Source organism: Diabrotica undecimpunctata, chromosome 2, assembly GCF_040954645.1.
Source record: "Diabrotica undecimpunctata isolate CICGRU chromosome 2, icDiaUnde3, whole genome shotgun sequence".
In the NCBI taxonomy this organism is placed as follows: Eukaryota; Metazoa; Arthropoda; class Insecta; order Coleoptera; family Chrysomelidae; genus Diabrotica; species Diabrotica undecimpunctata.
This window is the reverse complement of record NC_092804.1, coordinates 89057524-89080045: the sequence shown is the minus strand read 5'-3', so window position 1 is coordinate 89080045 and position 22522 is coordinate 89057524. Positions and strand designations below refer to the sequence as shown.

Here is a 22522-nt window from a genome sequence, read left to right as displayed (position 1 = left end):
TTTGTTGGGTAATGAATTTACAATAGAAACAGATCACCAAGCTTTAACGTCTATATTAAATAACAAATATGGAAACAGTAGAATACATCGGTGGAGTCTAATACTTAGTGAATACTGCTTTGAAATCAAATACATTTCTGGAAAATCCAATATAGTGGCAGATGCTTTATCAAGGTTAGAAAATACACCACAAAAAGGGCAGCGAACAATAAAAGTTGGATTAAATCAATTAGTAGAAAGTACTGGATTATATTCTAAAGAAGAAATTATAAGAGATCAGATCAATTTGAGTGAAAAACAAAAAGTCCTTAGGAAAGATGGAGTATATTATAAAATAATAAATGGCATAGAAGTATATGTAATAACTAGAACTTTAGCAAAGAAAATATTGAAAAATTTACATAACGATTATATGCATATTGGTTCAAGAAAGCTATGGATGCTATTTAGGGACAATTATTTTGCAAAGAATGACATAAGTATAGCAAAAGAAATTACTACCCAATGCCCAATATGTCAACTAAACAAAGAAAAGAATTTCAAAAACCAGAACACATATAAATCTAATGTTGTATATGAAAAACTAAATACAGTTTCCATGGATTTTATTTCAAATTTAGTTCTCAGTCCAACAGGAAAAAAGCATATACTAGTGATAGTTGATTTATATACAAAATTTATTAAACTATATCCCTGCTCTAGAACAAATGTTAAAACATTAAAATTATATATTAATCAATTTTTCGAAGAAATAGGACCATTTAGAAATTGCATAATAGATAATGCTACATATTTTAACAACCAAAAATTTCGGACATTTTGTGAGAAAAAGGGAATCAACATTCATTTTACAAGTATCAGACATCCTCAGGCAAATCCTGCAGAAAGATATATTAAAGAAGTTATAAAATATTTAAGGATACTGTGCCAAAATCAACACGAAACTTGGCAGCAACATATACCACAAGTAGAGTATTTTTTAAATAATACACATAATTTGAATACAGAGGAAGTACCAGAATATTTAATGTTTGGCCATATAGGAAACAGAAAGTGGATTAGTGAATATAATCAGGATATGTTAGAACAAGTAATGCAGAAAGTGAATAACCGAATTAGGAGGAAAGCTGAAAAATATATCAGAAGACAAAATCGAAATATAAAAAAACCAATCACATTTCAAAAAGGAGACCTAGTGTTAATTCGTTCACTTAGAAAAAGTAATGTTAAAGAAAACCGTTGTAAGAAATTACAACCAATGTTTGAAGGTCCATATACAATTGAAAATCAGAATGGACTAAATAGTTATGTGTTAATAGATGCAGAGAACAGACTAAGAGGCATATTTCATATCAACGACATTTTTCAATATCATGAAGAGATTGAATAATGATTTCTATACCTTTAACACAAATATAATAACACTAATAACTTACTGATGTGTCCATTTTGTTCAATAGACTTGATTTGTTAAATGGTAGATGGTAGATTTCATTATTTTGAATCAATTTGACATCGTACTTGTTGAATTTTGTATATATGGAAATTAATTTGTACCCTAAAAATCATAATTTGGGGTTAGACACAAAATTGATACTATAATTGCTATAAAAATGTCTTTCTAATATAATAAAGTGGAAAAACTTACCAATTTATATTGATGAAGTTATTTTGAATGGAAATAATTCCTAGATTTTGTCTATAAACAAACAGAACACCATATCGATTATATTGTAATTAAGGTTATATTTTATTCTCTCCATTTGACATGACAGTTTGACCATAGAATAGCCGAACTGTGATCCGTTGTTCTCTGTTTTGACATAGACAGCGAACAGGGATGTATTTAACACATTTTAAATAAAAAAAAAATTTTGATTTATTAAATTTAATAAGGTATGAGAAAATTAATATTTAAAAAAATAATAAGTAAATTATTTATTTTAAATATTATTTTTGGGGTATTGTGACAATTAGGGTTTATAGAAAATAATTAATAAGTTATATACTACATAATATTAGATATAAAAAAGTATTTGATTATTTTAAATAAGTTATATACTAGAGAATTTTATAAAAATATATTTATGTGAGGGCATTTTAAGAAATTAGCATATAATAATTATAAAAAGTTGTATTTTAATATTGTAAATATATATAAGTGAGCCATGTGCTTAGGCAACCAAAAATACTCTCGGAGATTGACAGATATTTATACTCTGAAGTGACGTTTAAGAATATTTACGAATATAAAGTGGGTTATAATAATATATTGTTTGAAATGTGTATTTTATTAAATTAGAATGTTAAGTTACTAATTTAATTATATATTCTGATCTGAAAAGCCTAAATGTAAACAAAATTATTAATAGAAAAGAATGGAATTCTCTGGATCTCCGGAGATGGCCATGTTGGCGAAATGGTTTGTTCCAGAAAATTCATACAAGTATGAAATAGAACAAATTGGAACATGATCTCTTACGAGATGGTTCTAGAATGTCCAAAAGATATAAATACCCGTGATTTGGATTCAAGATGGCAGTTTTTGAAAGTTTTTAGTCAGAAAAGTTTTAGATAGTGCAGTCAGAAGAGTTTTTAAGTTTTTAGTTAGAAGTCAAGCAGTTTATTATGAAAGTTAGTAGAAGATAGACACAATTAATTAGTGAAGTCAATTGTTCACAGTTTTAGTAAATCAGTCAAGCAGTTTTATAAGAAATATGAAAGTTAGTTGGAGATAGTCCAATTGTTTAATATAGTGAGTTAAATGAAGATTAAAAATTATGCATATAATTTAATGCACATTTATAATTATACACAAATAATTATTGAAGATTAAAAAAGGTATATTGGAAGAAATTAAATTATATTATGGTTGGAGATTAGTATAAATCAACTTATAATAAGTGGATATTGGTATATTGAAAAGAAGAATAAATATAAATGCTGTTTGCTGGTTTGGTTGGTGGTGTATAAATGCTGGTGAAGAAAACTATATCTTAAATTGGTAGAAGCTGATAATTGGAAAAAGTAATTTCACAAAAAAAAAAACAAGGATAACTGAAGTACGAAGACATTCAGTGGTGATTAGAATCTATATAGTGGAAAACAGTTCATTTAGGCATTCAGTGAAAGAAAGGTACAAAATTTTGTTAATATAATTTAGTTAGTGTCATAACAATTTCAATTTTGAAGATAGTTTTGTTTAAATTTTAGATTGTCTATAGAATTTAATTAGTTTTATAAGAGTATCAATTTAAAGATAGTTTATTTTAAATTTACATTGGCTAGGTTAGATATATATATGTGTTTCATAATAGTTATAATAAAGATAATTTAAAAAAGTACTTACAAGCTAATTCTTTGAGAACCGCGATAATATATATATATATATATATATATATATATATATATATATATATATATATATATATATATATATATATATATATTATTATTATTATATCTTTGATATTGTGATATTTACTCTTTTTTTTTTTCATACAGGTGCTACATATCCAAGATAATTCTAAAATAAGAGTATTGTCAAATATAATTAATGTTCAAACGCCACAAACATCACAAGATATTCCTAGTACATCTTGTGAGTTAACTCTGAAATGATATTTATTTAACTGTTTAACAACTCCTAGGAAACGGAAGATTTATAAAGACTTGGTTCATTCACAGAAAGTAACTAGTGGACTAAAAAGAAGGTTAAGAAATGTTTGTCGAAAACTACAAAGATGTGAGAAACAAGTAGCCAACATGAAGAATGTAATTGAGAAGCTCAAGAAAACAAGGTTGGTTCAAGAGGAAACATTGGATCTTCTTGCAAAATTAGAAGCACCTATTTTAGAAGCCGCTATATTGATATTAGGATGTTCTATATGTGCAAGAGTAAGACTGACAAATCTCTTAGCCCCGTATTTATAGTCGGTACTCAAGCTCGTGCTTGAGCACGTGCTCCGCCAAGTCGAACTTACGTCAAAGTCATGCTCAAGTATTTGTTGTGTTCTATAAACGATACTTCGGGTATTCTCGTACAAGATTGATCTCAAGCACGAAAATTAGGGATTTTAAGTAAATTTGATTGGTAACATCCAACAAAAAGAAGATTCTGTCAATTATTATCATTGTCACTAAACGATTTTTAGCGCCAAATTTAACTTTATTGAAGAAGAGGCATGTTGTGTATTAAAAAAAATTAATTTTTAATAAATTATTTTAAGATATGTAATATATTATAAAAAATATGCATTCGAGGGAATAAATTTCAGATATGTGCATTTTTAGATGAGCGGAAATTGTACTAAATATGCAGTTTATTCAACAAAAGGAAAGGTGTTTATAATCCAGCTGGTAAAGAAAATAATACTGTAGGGAATAAAAGGATAGACGGTGCTTCCTTAATGAAAAAATAAGGGTTGTGAGTACAAATACAGCCTATTATATAACTGCCAGCCTGAGGCAGTTATAAATCTGAGGCATTTTGATAAATCTTACCTGTACATTTAATAATAATTTCAAGTAATACTTGTAATATGACACCTGTTGTTCCTAGAGAATGTCAATGTTCTTCAAATGGTAAGTAATCTTAAATGTACTTATGGCAATATGTAATAATAATAAACACTACTAGGTACCAATGAAGTAATGGCTATTATAATTGCAAATAAAAAACATTTGCCAAAAAAAGGTTTGAATTATTCCAAAGGTTAATAGTAATCCATAGTTATGGATTTTTAAAACAATCATTTATATATAACTATTCTTATTTTGTACTTAATGTATGTATTATATTGAAAACTGTTAAAAATTCTAAATGTAAATACTAGTTGTGTGTATATTTTTTGGTCATTTTATTTAATGTATACTATGGTGGTTGTAAAGCGATTATTATATTATTTTATATTTAACAAGCATGATATTCCATTTTTTAGTTTTATAAATTGTTACTTTCAAATTTACTTATCGTGAAGGTTTATAAATATATTTTTAAATAAAGAATATTAATATTTTAAATGTGTAATTAATTTTAAATTTGATAAGGAAAGGTTTTATGAAAGGAATAAACACTTATTTAAAAGGAGGGAGACAACTTGAAATCAATAAAGATATACTTGCTTAAAAGATATACTTGAGTATAGTATAACTCTCATTTATTTTAAATTACATATAAAAAATACATTTTGACAAATAAAATAAAAAAGAATTACATTTAACATAATATAAGTATTCAATAATATATTCACATTCTCATGCATAACATTGTTGAATAAAAGTCTCCTAAAATTTAAACCTTGTTCCACATCATTAACATTTCTATTTACTGGCACATCAGTATTTTCTAGAAAATCATCATCACTATCAATATTTTCCTGTAAAGATATATTGCAGAGTACTACTGTAGCACTTATTATTGCAAGATATGTATTTAATTTCATTTGTAGGCCTCATTGCAGACAGGGAAACCATATTTTCCAGGTTCTAAATAGCCTTTTGGTAACATTTCTTACATGTGTGCACTATTATATCTATTTTGTTGATCATTAGCTAAAAATATATCTCTATCAAATAACCTATTTTTTTGTTTAGCCTATTATCAATAAATACCTTGCTTTAATACTGGAGTAAGTGGATAGTGCCTGTGCTGCATGCATATTCACTATTCATAATAATTCACCTATTAATAATACTGGAATTTGTCCTGTTTCCATTTTAACTCTTATCAACTTTGATCAAATATTAAGCTGCCATGACTTTATCCTGGATGTTGAACAACAATATCCATAAATCATCGCAAAAAACAAAAAAAAATATTGTATTGGAAACGAATTGAAAAAAATATAAAAATAAACAAACAAGTTAGGTTAGGATCCCGTGCTCAAGGCAGGTCGATCCGATGCTTGAGCACGAGCTGTCATTTTTGTGTACTCAAGCCCGATTTCGTACTTGAGATTCGTTTATAAAACACAAAAACGACTCAAGGTCGACCTCAAGCATCGACCGATACTTGAGTACCGACTATAAATATGGGCCTTAGTATGAGACCTCTTATTAATAAAGTGGTATTATTTAGTGGACACTAAATAATTTGTTTTTATTTATTTTAAGGGACTTTCCACCCTCGGTAATAATGTAATCTTTCATTATGTGTTTAAATTTTTCAAAAATATTTATTAGTTTTTTCAGGTTTAAAAAAAATGAATGCATTTAAAAAGCATTGGCTCAATATTTTACACATAAGCTCTTAACAACAGTTACTTCAGTTGAAATATATTTACAATTTGAATCTATTATTTTATTTTTTTAAATTTTTTCAGATTTTATACAAATGTTGAATACATATACAACTTCATCTAATTTAGTTAACGATGTACGTCATCGGCGTCATAGCCTGTGACGTCACATGATATCAACATGAAATATTTAGGGTGTAGGTGTGTTCTTTTTTAGAATCACTTTACCGAGTACACTGGCATTACAGCCACTAGACATATTTTATTATATACGCGTAGAACTAATATTTAAAAATTTCTATTAATGTTAACTTAAAGAAATACACAATAATATGTTTCATTTAATTTGTATAAATGCATTATAAAGCGTTTTTATCAAGAACATTTGTTCGGAACACACTGTAACTGTAATTGAACGAAGGTAAAATTTTGGCATAAATTGGTAACACTTATTTGACAGTTGCGGTGTTGACACTTTTTGTACTTTATTATTTTAAATTTTAAAGTGAATACCTCTTGTTTTATATTTTTACATATTTAATAAAATCTGTTCTTTTTAGAACAAAATTAGTGTGTTTTATTTCAAAAATGTCATGTAAGAATTTAAATAGTCGTTGTAAAGAGTATATTAATAATTATGTGACCTATTTGATTTAAAATGGATTCAGTATTTTTTTATACTTTGGCAACTATGTCAACTTCAATCTCTGACGTATATAATGACGTAAATCGTTATCTAAATTAGATGGACTGTATGTTCCAAGCTACCTTTATTTTTTTTATTTATAAAGGAAAAAAAGTATACATATTGTAACGATACGATCGTTAATAATCTAACATTTTTAACTTTAGCAAACCGAATCCCTACATTAACTACTAATTTGCCGCCGTTGGAATATGCAACCCACAATACTATCTCTTATATTTATTTTGATGACTCGAACATCGATATATTGATTGATAATATAATCGATTCCCTTGTCATTGGAGAAGAAGAAACCTAACTTTCTTTGAAGAGAATTCTGTCCATTTTGGAACAGAACTTCCTAAAGAGAGGTTGTGGAGTTTAATTGCCGCGGGCAGGATCTTATGAAGGAAGAGAGTTAAGTTATTTTGTTATTTTTTTTTGGGGAATGGAATGAGTTTTTAGTTACAAGAAGTTATTTAGTTTATGTGAAGTCGAAGTTATTTTATTTTATGAAAAATAAAACTTCCAAAAGATTCTGGTGAGTTACCACAATTTACATGTAAATTTACGAGTCCTAAATCATTTAAACTTTCTCATTAAAAATATCCAACAATCATTCTCATTTTTTTTATACACATAATATAATATATTCCAGTGTAGTAACACTAAATATTTGAGCCAGGGTCACTTAATGACAAATATATTCTAGTTTTTGTTACTAGAACAAAAACTATATGAAGTACAAGAACATAGAATAAAAAGTTTCTTTTTTGTTCTCTTGTAGCCCGCGTAGGAAGAATTTTAGTTTTAATTTCTGGTTGGTCTGCTAGACCTTAAAAGCAGTTACAAGAACATAGACAGTAGCTGATCTTGGAGCCCATCCACTACCTGGACATTAGACAGAAGATTGCTACTAAGGACATATTTGTTTTCCTTTTTTTTTTTAGATCTATTAGTAATTTAAATTTCAATATTTTATAATAATACATATATATCTTGGATACTTAGGCCTTCAGCCTAAGTGGGTTACCAAAACAGGTTTGTGCACAATCCCTGGGTAGTACCCTCAACTTGCTGAATCCTTTTACTTGTCTTAATTTTATTCCCTATTTACTTTGAATTTGTTTATTTATTAATATTTTATATAACACTTATAATAAGTTGTCAGGATATATAATCCAATTTTATGGTCAGTTGTATGTACCTTCATAATATCAAATTGATGTAGTATTGTTCCAATTGCTTAACTGACTATTGTCATACTTTTAAACTGCCTTTTCATACTGCCTTGTCATAGTTTTTAAACTGGTATAATTATTTTATTTTTCTGTAATATTTTAATTAGATCAATTGTTCTTTTTTGTATATATTTATATTTTTGGTTCTAGTTTTAGGTAACTGTTCTTTGTAAATATATTTTGGGGGATATATTTGAGTAATTGTTTAATGCATATAAATATAGGGTTGGGATAGTACATTAGGTTTATAATATAGTGTATAGAGCATTTTAGATTTTTATTTTTTTTTCCCATAATCTTTTATTTTTCAGTTAGTGTCTAACTATAGATACCCCAAATTGGTGTGATATTCAAAATTCACCCTGGCGCCCATCTCAAGATCATCTTAGGATTGATCTAACTATCTTAGGTTACTACAGGCAAGCAAACATGCCAAGCTCCTCTCTGAGCACTACTCTCATTCTCTTGAGCTAAGCCTATTCTATGGTAGTACTTCAAGTAAATTTTATATTTTCTTTAGTATTGGTTACATTCCCTGTTTATTTAACCATAAATCTTACATAATTTCTAATATTGGCTTCACCATCTCAGGCTTTTCCTTAGCTTTCCCTTATTTAATTCGTAACAATATTTTGTTGTATTAATTAATGCATTCAAACATTCGGCAAATAATATTTTTGTTTTCAATTCGTCAACAACATGACCTGCTATATATGCAATCTAAATGTCTACTTCATTGAAAGCTGGATGTTACGATAAGATTCTAAAATCTCTGAAGATTTATTTTTTTGCACAATGGGATCACATTTTAAAATGGACACTTTTTCTAATGGTATGCAATTGTTTCTAAACCTGTCAATCAGTTCAACATGAACCCATAATTTTTTGTAAGCCGAAATGAACTGGCGAGCTGTTGTGTTATTATTATAACCCCCTTGTGATCTAATACTTCCAAATAAATAGTTCTATATGATCCTGGGAGAACTTATATAATGGTAAAAAAGTTGATATGCCAGAAGTTAATAATGATTTGTATAAAAGATGTAATTTTTATGCATACTTTAAGACTTCAAAATTATGTGTGGCGAAGAGTGCCTAACAAAAGACTGTTTAACAACATTAGTCTTTAACGTACCAAGGTATTTATCAGTGGACCGTAGAAAACTACTTATTTCTGAATAATTTTACATAGATAGTGGTTTCTTAGAACTAAACTGCAACACATTTCTAGAATTAGGGACATCAAATAAATTGTTCATTATAATAACAAATCTAGCTGAGGCTTCAACTCCCTTCAATTGCTATAACTGCAGTTCCTCTGAACAAAAGACCAAAGCAGATGCAACGCTTTTGTGAAATAACTGTGATACCAAGACGAACTTTCATTTTTTGTTTATAAAAAGCTATATACTGAGATCTTAATTTATTAGCAAGATGAAATGATTCTTTTTCTTGCAAATTGTGAAACTCTTTCAGGCAGTTCCACAATATAACTTTATTGTTATCATCGAACATGATACCCATTCCTCCAAAGGAATTACGAACTAATTTTAACATATTATGGCAAGGATCCAAAAACAGTACATCATCAAAACATGAAGGATTCTTAAAGCTTGTTTTTAAATTTGTATGGTCTAGATTACAGCCAAGACGAACTGTCATTGTGAAATTTACTGGGGGGCCATCACTCACAAGTTATATGCACTACCTTTATGCCAATGGTATGCCATTTCTGTAGACACTATTGGACTAAACCTTTTTTTTTTCTCTCCTGTAGTTTCTTTTTGTAGCATTTGTCTTGTTCAGCAACCCATTCCTCATGTTGTCGGATAGACATTTAATCTGTAATTAAACTGTATAATTTACCAGGTTCTAACCATTATTTTGTTTCCAAAGCTCTAAAAGACTCCGCAGTAAAGCCAGGCTCACCATCAATACTTTGATACCATCTTCTCAATGTGCAACATCTGCTTGGGTGCAACAAGCAAGTTTGAAAAACTTTTCGTACATAATTATATGCAGCAGGTAAATAATAATGAAGGGTCAAAGCAAATACTTTAAGTTGCTCTGAATATTGTAGAGGTAGTGATTGATTTTTAATTTTCTATCTTGCCTTAAAAACATTTCTTCTGGTCCACCTATTTTTGAAATAATATCCAGAATTGCTTCCTCTGAATAATTATGTTTCTTAAGTTCCGAAACAATCTTTTTCCTGACTAACCTTTTTCTCTCTTCGAAGTAGTTTTTTTGATATCAAGGACAATCTTCTTTGGCTAATGATTAATCTGCTGCGATTAAATTTTACCATTATAGTTCTTTCATTGTACCTTTGCACATGCATGAAATTATTCACGAATTACTTTTCATACTAGGTCTCTTTTTTACTCACAGAAACTAGTATCGCAAAATTAAGCTTGTCCATAGAAACCACAATAAGTTAAAAAAGGATAAACAACACGGCATGTCTTTGATACCTTGTTTACTATGAATTTACAATTTAGACGTTTATCATTTTCTGTTTATTTGCATTTATTGTTTATTTGGTTTTTCATATTATTTAAACTTTTAGTCTTTGTAGATGTCATTGTAATTTTCATTCTCAAGCATAATTATTAGAACGACTAATTGTTGCTCTCTTAATTTGATTGCTTCCGGTAAGTATTTATTTTTTACGCTAATGAGACAACTAATATTTTCTATCCTACAAACTGGCAGTACATATTAATGATATTACATATCGAGGTACGTTTCACTTAATGTTTTGATTTAACTTGTTTACAAATGAATCACGACATTTGTGCAAAGATAAAGTGGAACAACTGTAACTTCCGTTTTCTTGGTGTAACATCAATATTCATATGTATGTGAAGTAGATTCAGTTGATGTACTAGGCATTTCTTCATATGGAAGAACCGATTTTGGAATACGCTGGACCAACGTGCTATCCTGAATTGGCTCGAGACAAAACTTTGTTGGAAAATTTTAAGTAGATAATTTATTATATTAATATGCACTAATTCTGATTTTATGTTTCAGGCATCCTACAAAAAAAATTCAAAAAACACAAAAAACGGCTTCGACCACCAAAAAAATAAAAAACTACTAACAAAAACCGGCGCAAGCCACAAAAAAATATTAACAAAAACCATTAAAAACCCGGGTACGTAGGGCCCAACCCCTTGAGCACCAAGTCGCCGAACTGAGCCTAGCTCAGCGGGGAGACTTGAGGCCCAAGTAAGCAATTTTAGTTCGCGGATAAGCCACATTAAGATAACAGGAATATAGCGACAATGCGCTGTCCTGAATTTTGAATTCGGTTAGGAAACCATGTTGGGGTTCTATTACCCAGGACCTCCACTTGTACCTCTATCGCGCATCAGAGTGCTATAGGGGGGAAAGGGATGGTCTGGAGCATTGGAGCGCGGTGGAGTGACTCCTGTTTTTACTTGAGTTTTTACACCTTGCTCCAATGAATTGTCACACCCTAACGTAATTCTTAGGGGTGAACATTTCTCACAGGCTGGGTTTAATTAAATTGCTTGCTTGCTACTTCTCTACAAGATCAAGATAGAACTTTCTACCAAATAGAGTTTTCGAGAGCTGGAATAACCTGATAACTGATAACATTGTCTCGGCCCCTTCTACCAACAACACATTTGAAAATAGACTGGACCGTTTTCTATTATAGTTGCAAATTGTTAATATATCTATATATATATATATATATATATATATATATATATATATATATATATATATATATATATATATATCCATACAAAATCCCCGCCTTAATCCATGACAACAAAATAGTGACTCAAAGTCAAAGTATTGCCAAGATCTTTGCGCATCACTTTCAATCCAAAACGCTAAACCAAAATAAATCTCCTTTACACTCTTTTAACATCGCAAGTGGTAAACCTAACGATATTTCCAACCCAATAAACCTACCCTTTTCTAAACAAGAATTGACTCTAGCCCTATCCACTACAAAAAACTCAGCTGCTGGCCCTGATGACATTCCCTTAATTTTCCTCAAATATCTCCATGAAGAAACCATAAACAAATTGCTTGAGTTGTACAACCTAATCTGGTCCCGACAAGAATTTCCTTCCAAATGGAGGGAATCCATTATATTTCCTATCAAAAAAAGCAGCTCTCTTCCCAACTCTCCAAACTCGTTTAGGCCAATCTCCCTAACATGTACCCTTTGCAAATTATTGGAAAAAATGATCAGTAAGCGATTAATCTGGTATCTAGAAAAAAAACAATATCCTTAACCTTGCTCAATCAGGTTTTAGACCTAATAGAAGCACCACTGATAATTTAGTGATTCTACAAACAGATATAGCAAATGCTATGGCCTCCAAGCAAGACGTAATTGCAGTAATTTTTTATATAGAAAGTGCTTTCGATACAACATGTAAGTCGGTTATTAGACTAGGCGGGATCTGTAGAAATTCAGACCATAATGGACATTTTCCATAGGAAGCTATATTTTTGCTGGAATCCCTTCAGGATGTGCCCCATATCGATAATCACGATATGCGCCAGTCGCAAACCCTGTGCTTAATTTTTTATTTAACAAAATCTGAAAACAATTGAAAATTTCTCATTTTTTGCTCCTATTTTCGTTTATAATTCGGAAAATATGGATCCTAGAGAAAAAATTATAAGAAATTAAAAGTTTCGTTATTCAATTTTACACAATATTTCGTTAGCTAGAAATTGAAAATTTAATGTTTATTGTTGAAAAAATAGCAATAATTGGAAAAAAAGTACAAAAAATTGAAGTTAATCCTTTAAATGTTTTCGACTTTCTAAGCTTGACTTACAAGCTCCATATTCCGCCTAGAAAAATTTTTTAATATGTTTAAGACGTGTGCTAAATTTTGTTAAGATCGGTCGGATAGGTTTTGCATAATAATTTTGCAATCCAGCCTACTGGAAAAAAATCGCTAATTTTCAAATTTATAGTAGGCCCTAAATAAGGCTCTCAGATAGTTGCATATTTTTTTACATATAAAGGAAGGCTCAAACTTTCAAACGCTTTTTGTAAAATTCAAATCGGTTCACTAGGGGAGCCTAGAAAATTTTTTAAAGTTTTAAACATTTTTTAGGCTTATAAACAAATTGAATAACTTTACGAGCTTTAAACATATCAATTTCAAAATTTTTACACTTAAAGAACATTAAAAGACGCTTCTTTAAAAAAAAAAGATACATTCGGCTTTCTGGTTGCCGAGATATTCCACCACCTGGTCCCCCACCACCACCTCTCATGCATTCCGAACGACATTTTACGCGAAAACGGTTTTTTATTTGTCTTTTTTATGGATGTTGCCATGAAGCGCATTACGTAAAACTTTTCATATAAAAAGTACTTGACAAGACGAGGGTATTTGTTTAAAAACGAGCCCTCTATCACTTATGGTTACACGGCAAATGTATGCCAACTTTGACCTTCAATATCTCGGCAACTAGTAAGCCGAATGTATCTTTTTTTTTTAAAGAAGCGTCTTTTAATGTTCTTTAAGTGTATAAATTTTGAAATTGATATGTTTAAAGCTCGTAAAGTTATTCAATTGTGAATACAATTGAATACAATTGAACTTCACTTTATACAGCTGTGAGGTATGGCCACTGAAAGAAAGAACACTGTCAACGCTGAAAGCGACGGAAATGGATTTTTGGAGAAGAGCCGCAGGAAGATCTAGAAGAGAAAGGATTACCAACGAACGCATTAGAGAAATAATGGGAATCAAACGAACAATCACAGATGACCTAACAACAAAACAACTTATCTGGTTCGGACACTTACAAAGAATGGACGAACAACGAATGCCAAAAGAAATACTAAAGTGGCAACCAGAAGGAAAGAGAAAACGAGGTAGACCGAGAAAAAGTTGAAGCGAAGGAATAAATAAAGAACTGAGAGAGAGGGCCATAGAAGAAGATCTATGGAACAACCGGTCTAAGTGGCGATTGGAAGTCGGAAAACGGCGGAGAACGTTATAAACCGACAAGTAGTAGTAGTAAAGTTATTCAATTTGTTTATAAGCCTAATATATATAAAAAATGTTTAAAACTTTAAAAAATTCTATAGGCTCTCCTAGTGAATCGATTTGAATTTTACAAAAAGCGTTTGAAAGTTTGAGCCTTCCTTTATATGTAAAAAAATATGCAACTATCTGAGAGCCTTATTTAGGGCCTACTATAAATTTGAAAATTTGCGATTTTTTTTCAGTAGGCTGGGTTGCAAAATTATTATGCAAAACCTATTTGACCGATCTTAATAAAATTTAGCACACGTTTTAAACATATTAAAAGGTTTTTCTAGGCGGAATATGGAGCTTGTAAGTCAAGTTTAGAAAGTCTAATAGTAGAATAAATAAATAGTAAAATAAATTCTATTAATAAAGTAGAAAGTGATTTACAGCACCTTAAATGTCAAGAATTTAAACCTAGAAAAATAACTTTGTTCGTGGAGCAAACAATGTATAACAAACAGAAGTTTATAATCAGATTTGTCACTGCATTGAGTCTTGATTCCATATTAAACATTCATGTTAATACAGTACTACTGCAGCATTTAATAATGAATTGGAAATTATTTTTAGACGAAGAAACATATTATGTTTGGATATTTGAATATCATTGGAAGCTATTCATATTAATTTAATTCTTAGAAAACTACAGTATTATGCACACTACACCAAAGCATAATGTATACTTATTTAATTAATATACCTACAAGTTTCATAATTCAAAAATCCTTAACAATGTAAGAATTCTGTTAGTTATAGCTGTTCTATACCAGTAGGTATAGTTCGATATTAGATTCCAACATTCCCAACTTGTAGACCCAAGACAACAAAAAAAAAATGTTCACAATTTTAGAAAATACTATTCTTGAAGACAGTGACGATGAAGATAGTAGTAGTAGTAATATTTTAATTCCACAAAAATAGATTGATTCTGACATAGGGAAGGAATTGGAAGACTCTTCAATTCCAGTTAAGAAGGTAAATGTCGACCTTGTTACCGTTAAAAGTTCTGAAGAGATAATGAGTAAATTTGATGTTTTATCTGATCTCCAGTTAGATAGTGAAGAACTAAATGCAGTTATCGAAAAGAAAAAGGAATACAGTCAGTAAACGAAGAAGAAACATGTGCCTCTAAAGAAGTAGCGAATGTAAGTACATGTCAAAGCAACGTTTCATTGAACTTAACATCTAAACAAAGAAGCCCAGACAGAAGCAAGAAACCTAAGAAGAGTATTAGACATGTATTAGACCGAAAAAAATAAAAACGTACAACTTTGATTGGTCCGAAGCTTTGATTATCCAGTAGAGTCGCTTTCTGAGAATTTTACAATGCCGGGAAAAATTGCTACTCCGGTAGAATATTTTGGTAAATTTATGGATAAAGATATTTTAGAAATGTTAACAACAGTAACTAATAGTACTCTCTATAGTTAAACCAGGTGTAATTAGAAACAAATGTAGATGAAATTAAAGATTTTATTGCCATCGAATTACTTATGGGCATAACACAAATGCCAGCTTATACGGACTACTGGAGTCGAAACTTGAGATATGACAAAATAGCAAATATTATGCAGTTAAAACTGTACCAACAGCTAAGAAGAAACTTACATTTTACTAATAATGAAGAAAAAAATAATGACAGATACTTCAAAATTAGGCCGGTTATGGAAATGATCAGAAAAAATTGTCTGAAAATAGAAGAAGAAAAGAAAATGTCGGTAGATGAGATGATGGTAGCCTACAAGGGTAAAAAAGCCGGTTGTAGAAGGCAATATATGCCAAAAAAGCCTAAGAAATGGGGTTTTGAATTATTCGTCAGATGCGGTGTATCTGGAATAGTATACGATTTTTTACCTTACGAAGGGGATGATACATTTAGAGATGGATATTTCACTGATGACAAGGAATCTTTTGGTTTTTGCGCCAAGACGGTATTAGCTCTCTGCCAAACAATAAAAAGCCCTAAATGTTGCATGGTTTATTTTGATAATTTTTTCTGTTCCCCTAGTTTAGTACACTACTTAAGACACACAAAAAAGGAATCTTGGAACATTGAGAGCAGATCGTCTACAAGGTTGTGATTTTCAAACAGATGCGGAATTAAAAAAAAAAAAAAAAAGAGAAGAGGATCTTTTCAGCAGAAAGTGGATAACGAAAAAAGAACTTGCATTGTAAAGTGGTTTGAAAGGCCGTTCATGTGTGCAGTAGATTTGGCAGATATGCTAGTTGCGCTTTATCGAACATCTTTTAAAAGCCACATGTGGTACCTTTCAATTTTTTCCCAAATACTGGATATATGTGTCAACAACGCTTGGCTTTTATATCGCAGAGATAATAATTTACTGGAGGACGAAGAAAATGGTATGGGTCTAAAGTAATTTAGAATATTACTTGTTGATTCCCTTCTATTGAAAAATAGGAAAAGGAGATCCGACGGAATTAATACACTTAAAAAGAAGGTTCGTAGTCACGTCCAGAATATACCTGGAGAAGATGTTAGAAAAGATCTTTTCGGACACTTTTTAACTTTTACAACCAAAGGACGATGAGGAAATTGTTGCAAAGGACAAACAACTATGAGTTGTACAAAATGTAGAGCGAGATTATCTTTAGTCGAATCCCGTAATTGTTTTTATGATTTTCATAACCAATTTTTTTAATTTTTTAACAACTTATAATTATTACTTTTTACTTTTATTTTTAAGTGTTCCAAGTTTTAATTGAAGTTTTGAATTTAAGCTGTAAAAATAAATGTTTGATCATCTTTGTAGTTTTTTCATACAGGTATTTTTCTAATAACCTGGCAATGTATCTATTGGTCATCAGTACTTATTTTTATAGTATTCCTGGGAATGTGTCTTGCGAGGTACATTGTAATGTACGGTGCGCCTAGTAGTGTATCTTATGAGATACAATGTCAATAAAAAAAATTTAAAATAAAACACAAAAATGTAATCGACTTTGAAAATGGAGCGCTGTAAAAATGATATTCAGTAAGCAAAAACATTTTTCTTACAGCGTTTATGTGCGCGCCAAGTTAAGGGTTAAGATCAATGGTATTCCATGTCTCATAAATATAGACTTTATTGTACTAATTATCTCTTTTGCTGACGTATTATTTAAAGACATTATTTTAAAATATTTAGAATAGTAATCTACTAATAAAATATATGTCACTTTACTATAATAAAAAAAATCAACACCAATTTTCTGCCAAGGTAAAGTCGGTATTTCATGTGGTAATTAGGGATGGGAAAAACCTACCGGTTTTAACCGAAAACCGGTTTTTTTACTCCGCAATAACCGGTTTTATCGGTTGTTTTTTTGTCCCGGTTATAACCGGTTTTTTATTTTTAAAGTAAAAACCGGTTATTAGGTTTTTAGGGGTGATTAGGATTAGGTTCGGTATTATTTTGGATCCCAATCATAATTATTAGTCTCAAGTAATTATTCCAAACAAAACTATAATTCACATTTTATTTTATTTTATAAATACACAAGCAAACTTGTAACCTATTGGATTAAAAAAACCGAAAACCGGTTTTTGCAAAAACCGGTTTTTTTGGCCGGTTATAACCGCCAGGTTAAACCGTAAGCAAAAAAAACCGGTATAACCGAAAACCGGTGTTTTGTCAAAAACCGCCATCCCTAGTGGTAATAGTGTTCTGGACTATTTGATCTATGATATTTACTACATGCTGGACACTGTTCAACTTTATTCTTTATATCCACGGTCATTCCTGGCCAAAAAACCACTGTACGTGCTTGATGAATACATTTTTCATATTCTAAATGACCTTCATAAATTATTTCCAATATGACTTGACGAAATGACTCAGGAATTATTATTTGGTTTCCTTTAAAGTCTAGTCTATCCACAACATATATTTCATGATTAAAATTATAATATGGTTTAATTTCTGTTTCTAATTTATTTTTCGAACTTGGCCAACCTTCATTATAATATTTTATTATTGACTGTAAAACTCTATCAGTTTTGGTTGCTGCCTGTATTTCCATTAATTTCTTTGAAGACAGCTAAATTGTTAACTAATAAACTTCCATGGATACGTAACTTTTCATCTCCACTATCAGTATTATCTGGACCTTCTACTGGTGCCCGACTTAATGTATCTGCAATGAAAAGAAATTTTCCTGGAGTATAGGTAACTTTTAAATCATTAAGCTGTAAGTTTAGCATCATTCTTTGTAAACGTGCTGAAACTTCAGATAATGGTTTCTTAAAAGGACTGACTAATGGTTTATGATCTGTTACAACTTGTACTTTTCTACCATATACATATTGTTACGATAGATGATGACGCATCGTATGGCTCAGAACTGTAAACATATTTATTTCTAATACCTTTTCTATTCAAGTATTTTCTAGATCACACACCGGCCTGCGGAGACGCAGGTAATAACCGATGGGTCTCCCTCCAATAAACAACCAGCCTGAGTTCCCGTTCATTCGAGGCAATTCTTGTTAATACCGCCGGGACCGGTCTTCCCCAATGTTCGAGCCAATTCATGTCTGCTTCTAGGGGATTCCGAAACTAACGGAGTTTTATATTTAAAGAGTAATTTTGTTGTAAACAAGACAGTTAGTTTTTGAACATCGCGTCGGGTTTTAAAATGTAACGCACGTATTATCAGAAATGTAGATAAATTATATAATTATTAGTGTAAGATAAATTAGTAATAAAGACTTTAATAAATTTGTAGGGGTTATAAATAGAACCTTTAATAATATATAAAAACAATAAATTAGAATAATAATAATACTACAATATTGTTTAACTCTAGTAGATCCGAACTGGATTGCATATAACTTTTTCTTTATTTGTGCGTAATTTGACTAATACTGTGAGAGATATTTAGATGCATATGCTATGGGTTTTTTGTTTTGTAAAATCACTGCACCAACTGCAAACTTTAAACTATCAACTGATAATGTTAATGGTGGATCGTTATCAAAATATGCTAATACTGGCTTTTGACTAATCATTCCTTTAAGCGCCTCAAATTCTCTTCCCTGCTCTTCTGTCCAGTGAAAATGTTATTTGGTAATTATAAATGGTAGATGGCTAAAATAAACATATATTCCAAAAGAACGTTTTACAAAACATATGCATTTCACAAAATTGCTAATTAATTAAATTGTAGAAGTTATGTCCTAAAATACATAGTGACTTGACAAATGACAGTACTTATTTTAAACTAAACACAGAAATACAAAAGTAACAACACGCAATTCTTCTTATTATTAAACTTGAATATCTTACAGAAAACTATTATTTTTTTTTCAACAATAATCTTAAATTTTTCGTACGCTCTGCTAAAGTATCTATATACTCGCCTAAATAATTAATCAATCCTAAAAATCTTCTATCAGCTACACAATTAGGAATTAACATTTGACAAATTGCACTCACTTTACTAGAATCTGGTATGTTTTCTGCACTAAAAATATGACCCAAATATTTAATACCTGACAATAGAAATTTGCATTTCTCTATATTAACTTGTTAAACTCGTTAAAATTGTTAAAATCACGAAAAAAGAAAAGCTACAAACGACGACACGCCCCCTCACGCCAAAATCAATGTAGGGGAGGCGAGTAGAAAATATAAATACGGCCTCCGTAGTACAACCATCGAGCAAAAAGACAAAAGAGGGAATCTAATCGTTATGAAAAGGCGACCAAAAAAGTGGCCTCTGATGGTGGACATATCCGGAAATCCGAATGCGCCAAATTTAAATTTTCCGACATTTATTAACAGTAGCTATAAAATAGTTTTCAGAATGTGTCTTAGACGAGAAAATTTTGATTAAATATTAACGATAACAGTCTAAAATGTGAAACAATTGTTAAAAAACTTCAATATAAATAAGATTTCATGTGACAGTTGGGACAAACAATGACGTATAATATATAGACTAAGCAGTCCCGTATTCTCGCTATATAATCGGGTGTCCTAAAGATCGCTCAAGGTATGTTTACCTGATCAGCGGCGTGCTCATTTATATTTTAATGAAAATAATTATTTTTTTAATTAAAATTAAATATTTATGATTTTTTTTTGTTCTCGTTTATAAGAGAAAAACTTATTTTTATAATGTTTGTAAAGTACATTACCTGAATTTTAATCATTTTACCAACAGGAAATATTGAAGTTTTGCCTAAAGATTAAAAATTCTCATTTTTAAATTGTATTAAGGACTATTGATTATTATTTAGTGTGAAGGAAATTTTGATAAATAAATCTAATCAGGTTTGCATTTCTATTAAGAGTTGCGAGTCTATTTAGAGAGTCGAAAGATTGCTAGAAGTCTATAAATAGTAAGTGAAAATTTATATCACGTTCATATCCTTTTCAATCAGCTGTGTTGGCATCTATAGTTGACTTTCTTTTTCTGAAGCCTGGCAGATATTGCCCTAGTGTATTTTCGGTAATTTATCTATTCCCCAATATGCTTGACAATATTTTGTATGTGGTGTTCAGTAACATGATTCCTCTGTAGTTACTGATATCCTTCGGTCTCCTTTTTTAATATCGTTATTAGATGACCCTTTCTCCACCACATTAGTATACTTTCTGAGTTCCCTGTATTTTTTTTTGTTTAAGAATCCAGTGCATCAAATTGTCTTCTTAATTTTTTATTAATTCATTTTTTATCATTTCCTGGTGGTTTTCACTGTTGCAATAATTTCCTTGTATAAAGCAACTTTTGAAGTTTATATTAAGGAATTAGGAAGAAAATTAATAGTGTTGTGAATTTATTAAAAGGTTCAATATTTATAACACTTACGGATTTAATTTATTTCTTTATTTTTATTAACTTATCTGACAATAATTTATTATATCCGTACGTAACAAATTCGCGAGCGCGGGTGTTGAGAATTAACTGTCCCTTCCAAATAAAGTTCCGTTATTATATACCAGTGCCGTTATCTCGAATAGTCTAAAACCTTCGATGGCGAAACGGTAAAGGCAAACTGGATTTCCCTCGCATCGGTTCTGGAAGGTCGCTCAGGTAAATCGAGGCCTCTCGTAAACTCTACAACATATTAGAATAAAAACATGTTTTAAAGGTTAAAACTATGACTCATATTTTTACGTAACATGGCCCCCCTCTCAAAAGATGGTTCCTCCTGGAACCTTGTTGGGACTAGAACTGGAACGGTATGCTGGTATCGGCAACTGGACCCTCTTTTACAACTTCCAGTTGTATAAAAATGACAAGGGACGGTTTTCTCTCCGCACCAGTAACTATGCGGATTGCAACAGACTAACACCTGGACTTCGGTGTCTTTAAAGATCTCCTCCACCATATTTCGGATAACCCTCCAATCTAATTGGCGGCACTCCAACTTTGGCATGGCTAACTTTTGCACGTCGGACTCTAGTACGTGCCCTCTCAATTGAAGTAAGGCTTCCCATACATCTCGGTAGGTAGGTTGGTCACGGGCAGTGTCTTTTGTTACCAGGTAGAAAAGGTAACGTGATGCATCTTGGAGTTTCAAGGTTTTACCGGGAGCTGGCACTTGGCATTGAAGTTCTGCAACTCGACCAAACTTCCTTCGAAAGACGGATGCCAACCCTGGTGCGTCTTTGATACTGGCCGGGATGGTAAGGGCCAGCGAGTAGTCATCGGGGAGCGCGAGTAGATCTTGCTTTTCTTCAGTGGTAACACCATGTCTCGCTTTACCGGTACCTCCATAGGCACCCATGAATTCCTCAAACGTGAGGTCAAACACATCTTGGACTTGGTTTACTTCCACTTCTTCATCTACGTCGTGGTCACCTTCGAAAGATGCCAACCGGTTATGGTGTACTATCATCGGCTTTCCCCTCGGAATCTTGCTTATTCGGTAGATGACATCGTTGATCTTCTCCATGATGAGGTATGGACCTTCCCAAAACTGCTGCAATTTGGGAGAACAACCTTTTCGCTTCTTGGGATTATACAGCCATACTTTGTCGTTCTTCTTAAAGCAACCCTTTTCGGCTTGTGTATCGTACCGTTTCTTCATTCGGTCGCTAGCGATCTGAAGGTGGGAACGGACCAACTCATGTACATCGTCCATTCTTCTTCGTAATTCGATCACATAATCTTCACCTGCTACATCTTCTCCAGGTCGACACCCAAATTCTAGATCACAAGGTAGTCGCATTTCGCGTCCGAATAGGACTCTGGCTGGTGTCTGGCCCGTTGATTCGTTAACAGCAGATCTGTAGGCCATTGTGAAGAACGGAAGGTATTGGTCCCAGTCTCGCTGATGATCGGACACCATCTTTGTCA

The 22522-nt window shown here is 31.1% G+C and overlaps 1 protein-coding gene and 2 long non-coding RNA genes across 3 annotated transcripts; 2 read left to right on the top strand and 1 right to left on the bottom strand.

Annotated features, from left to right (window-relative positions):
- Window positions 1-5119: 5119 nt before the first annotated feature.
- On the bottom strand, window positions 5120-6039 carry LOC140433372 (uncharacterized). Its single transcript, XR_011949940.1, has 2 exons — window positions 5614-6039; window positions 5120-5553 (listed from the first exon to the last, which is right to left on the bottom strand). It is a non-coding gene; the product is annotated as an uncharacterized lncRNA (long non-coding RNA).
- Window positions 6040-7238: 1199 nt separating this feature from the next.
- Window positions 7239-8432, top strand: LOC140433371 (uncharacterized). The gene is made up of 2 exons (XR_011949939.1): window positions 7239-7465; window positions 7712-8432. It is a non-coding gene; the product is annotated as an uncharacterized lncRNA (long non-coding RNA).
- A 7291-nt stretch (window positions 8433-15723) lies between these two features.
- Window positions 15724-16296, top strand: LOC140433780 (uncharacterized). The gene has a single exon (XM_072521756.1). The coding sequence runs from the start codon at window positions 15724-15726 to the stop codon at window positions 16294-16296; it is 573 nt and encodes a 190-aa protein (XP_072377857.1).
- Window positions 16297-22522: the final 6226 nt, after the last annotated feature.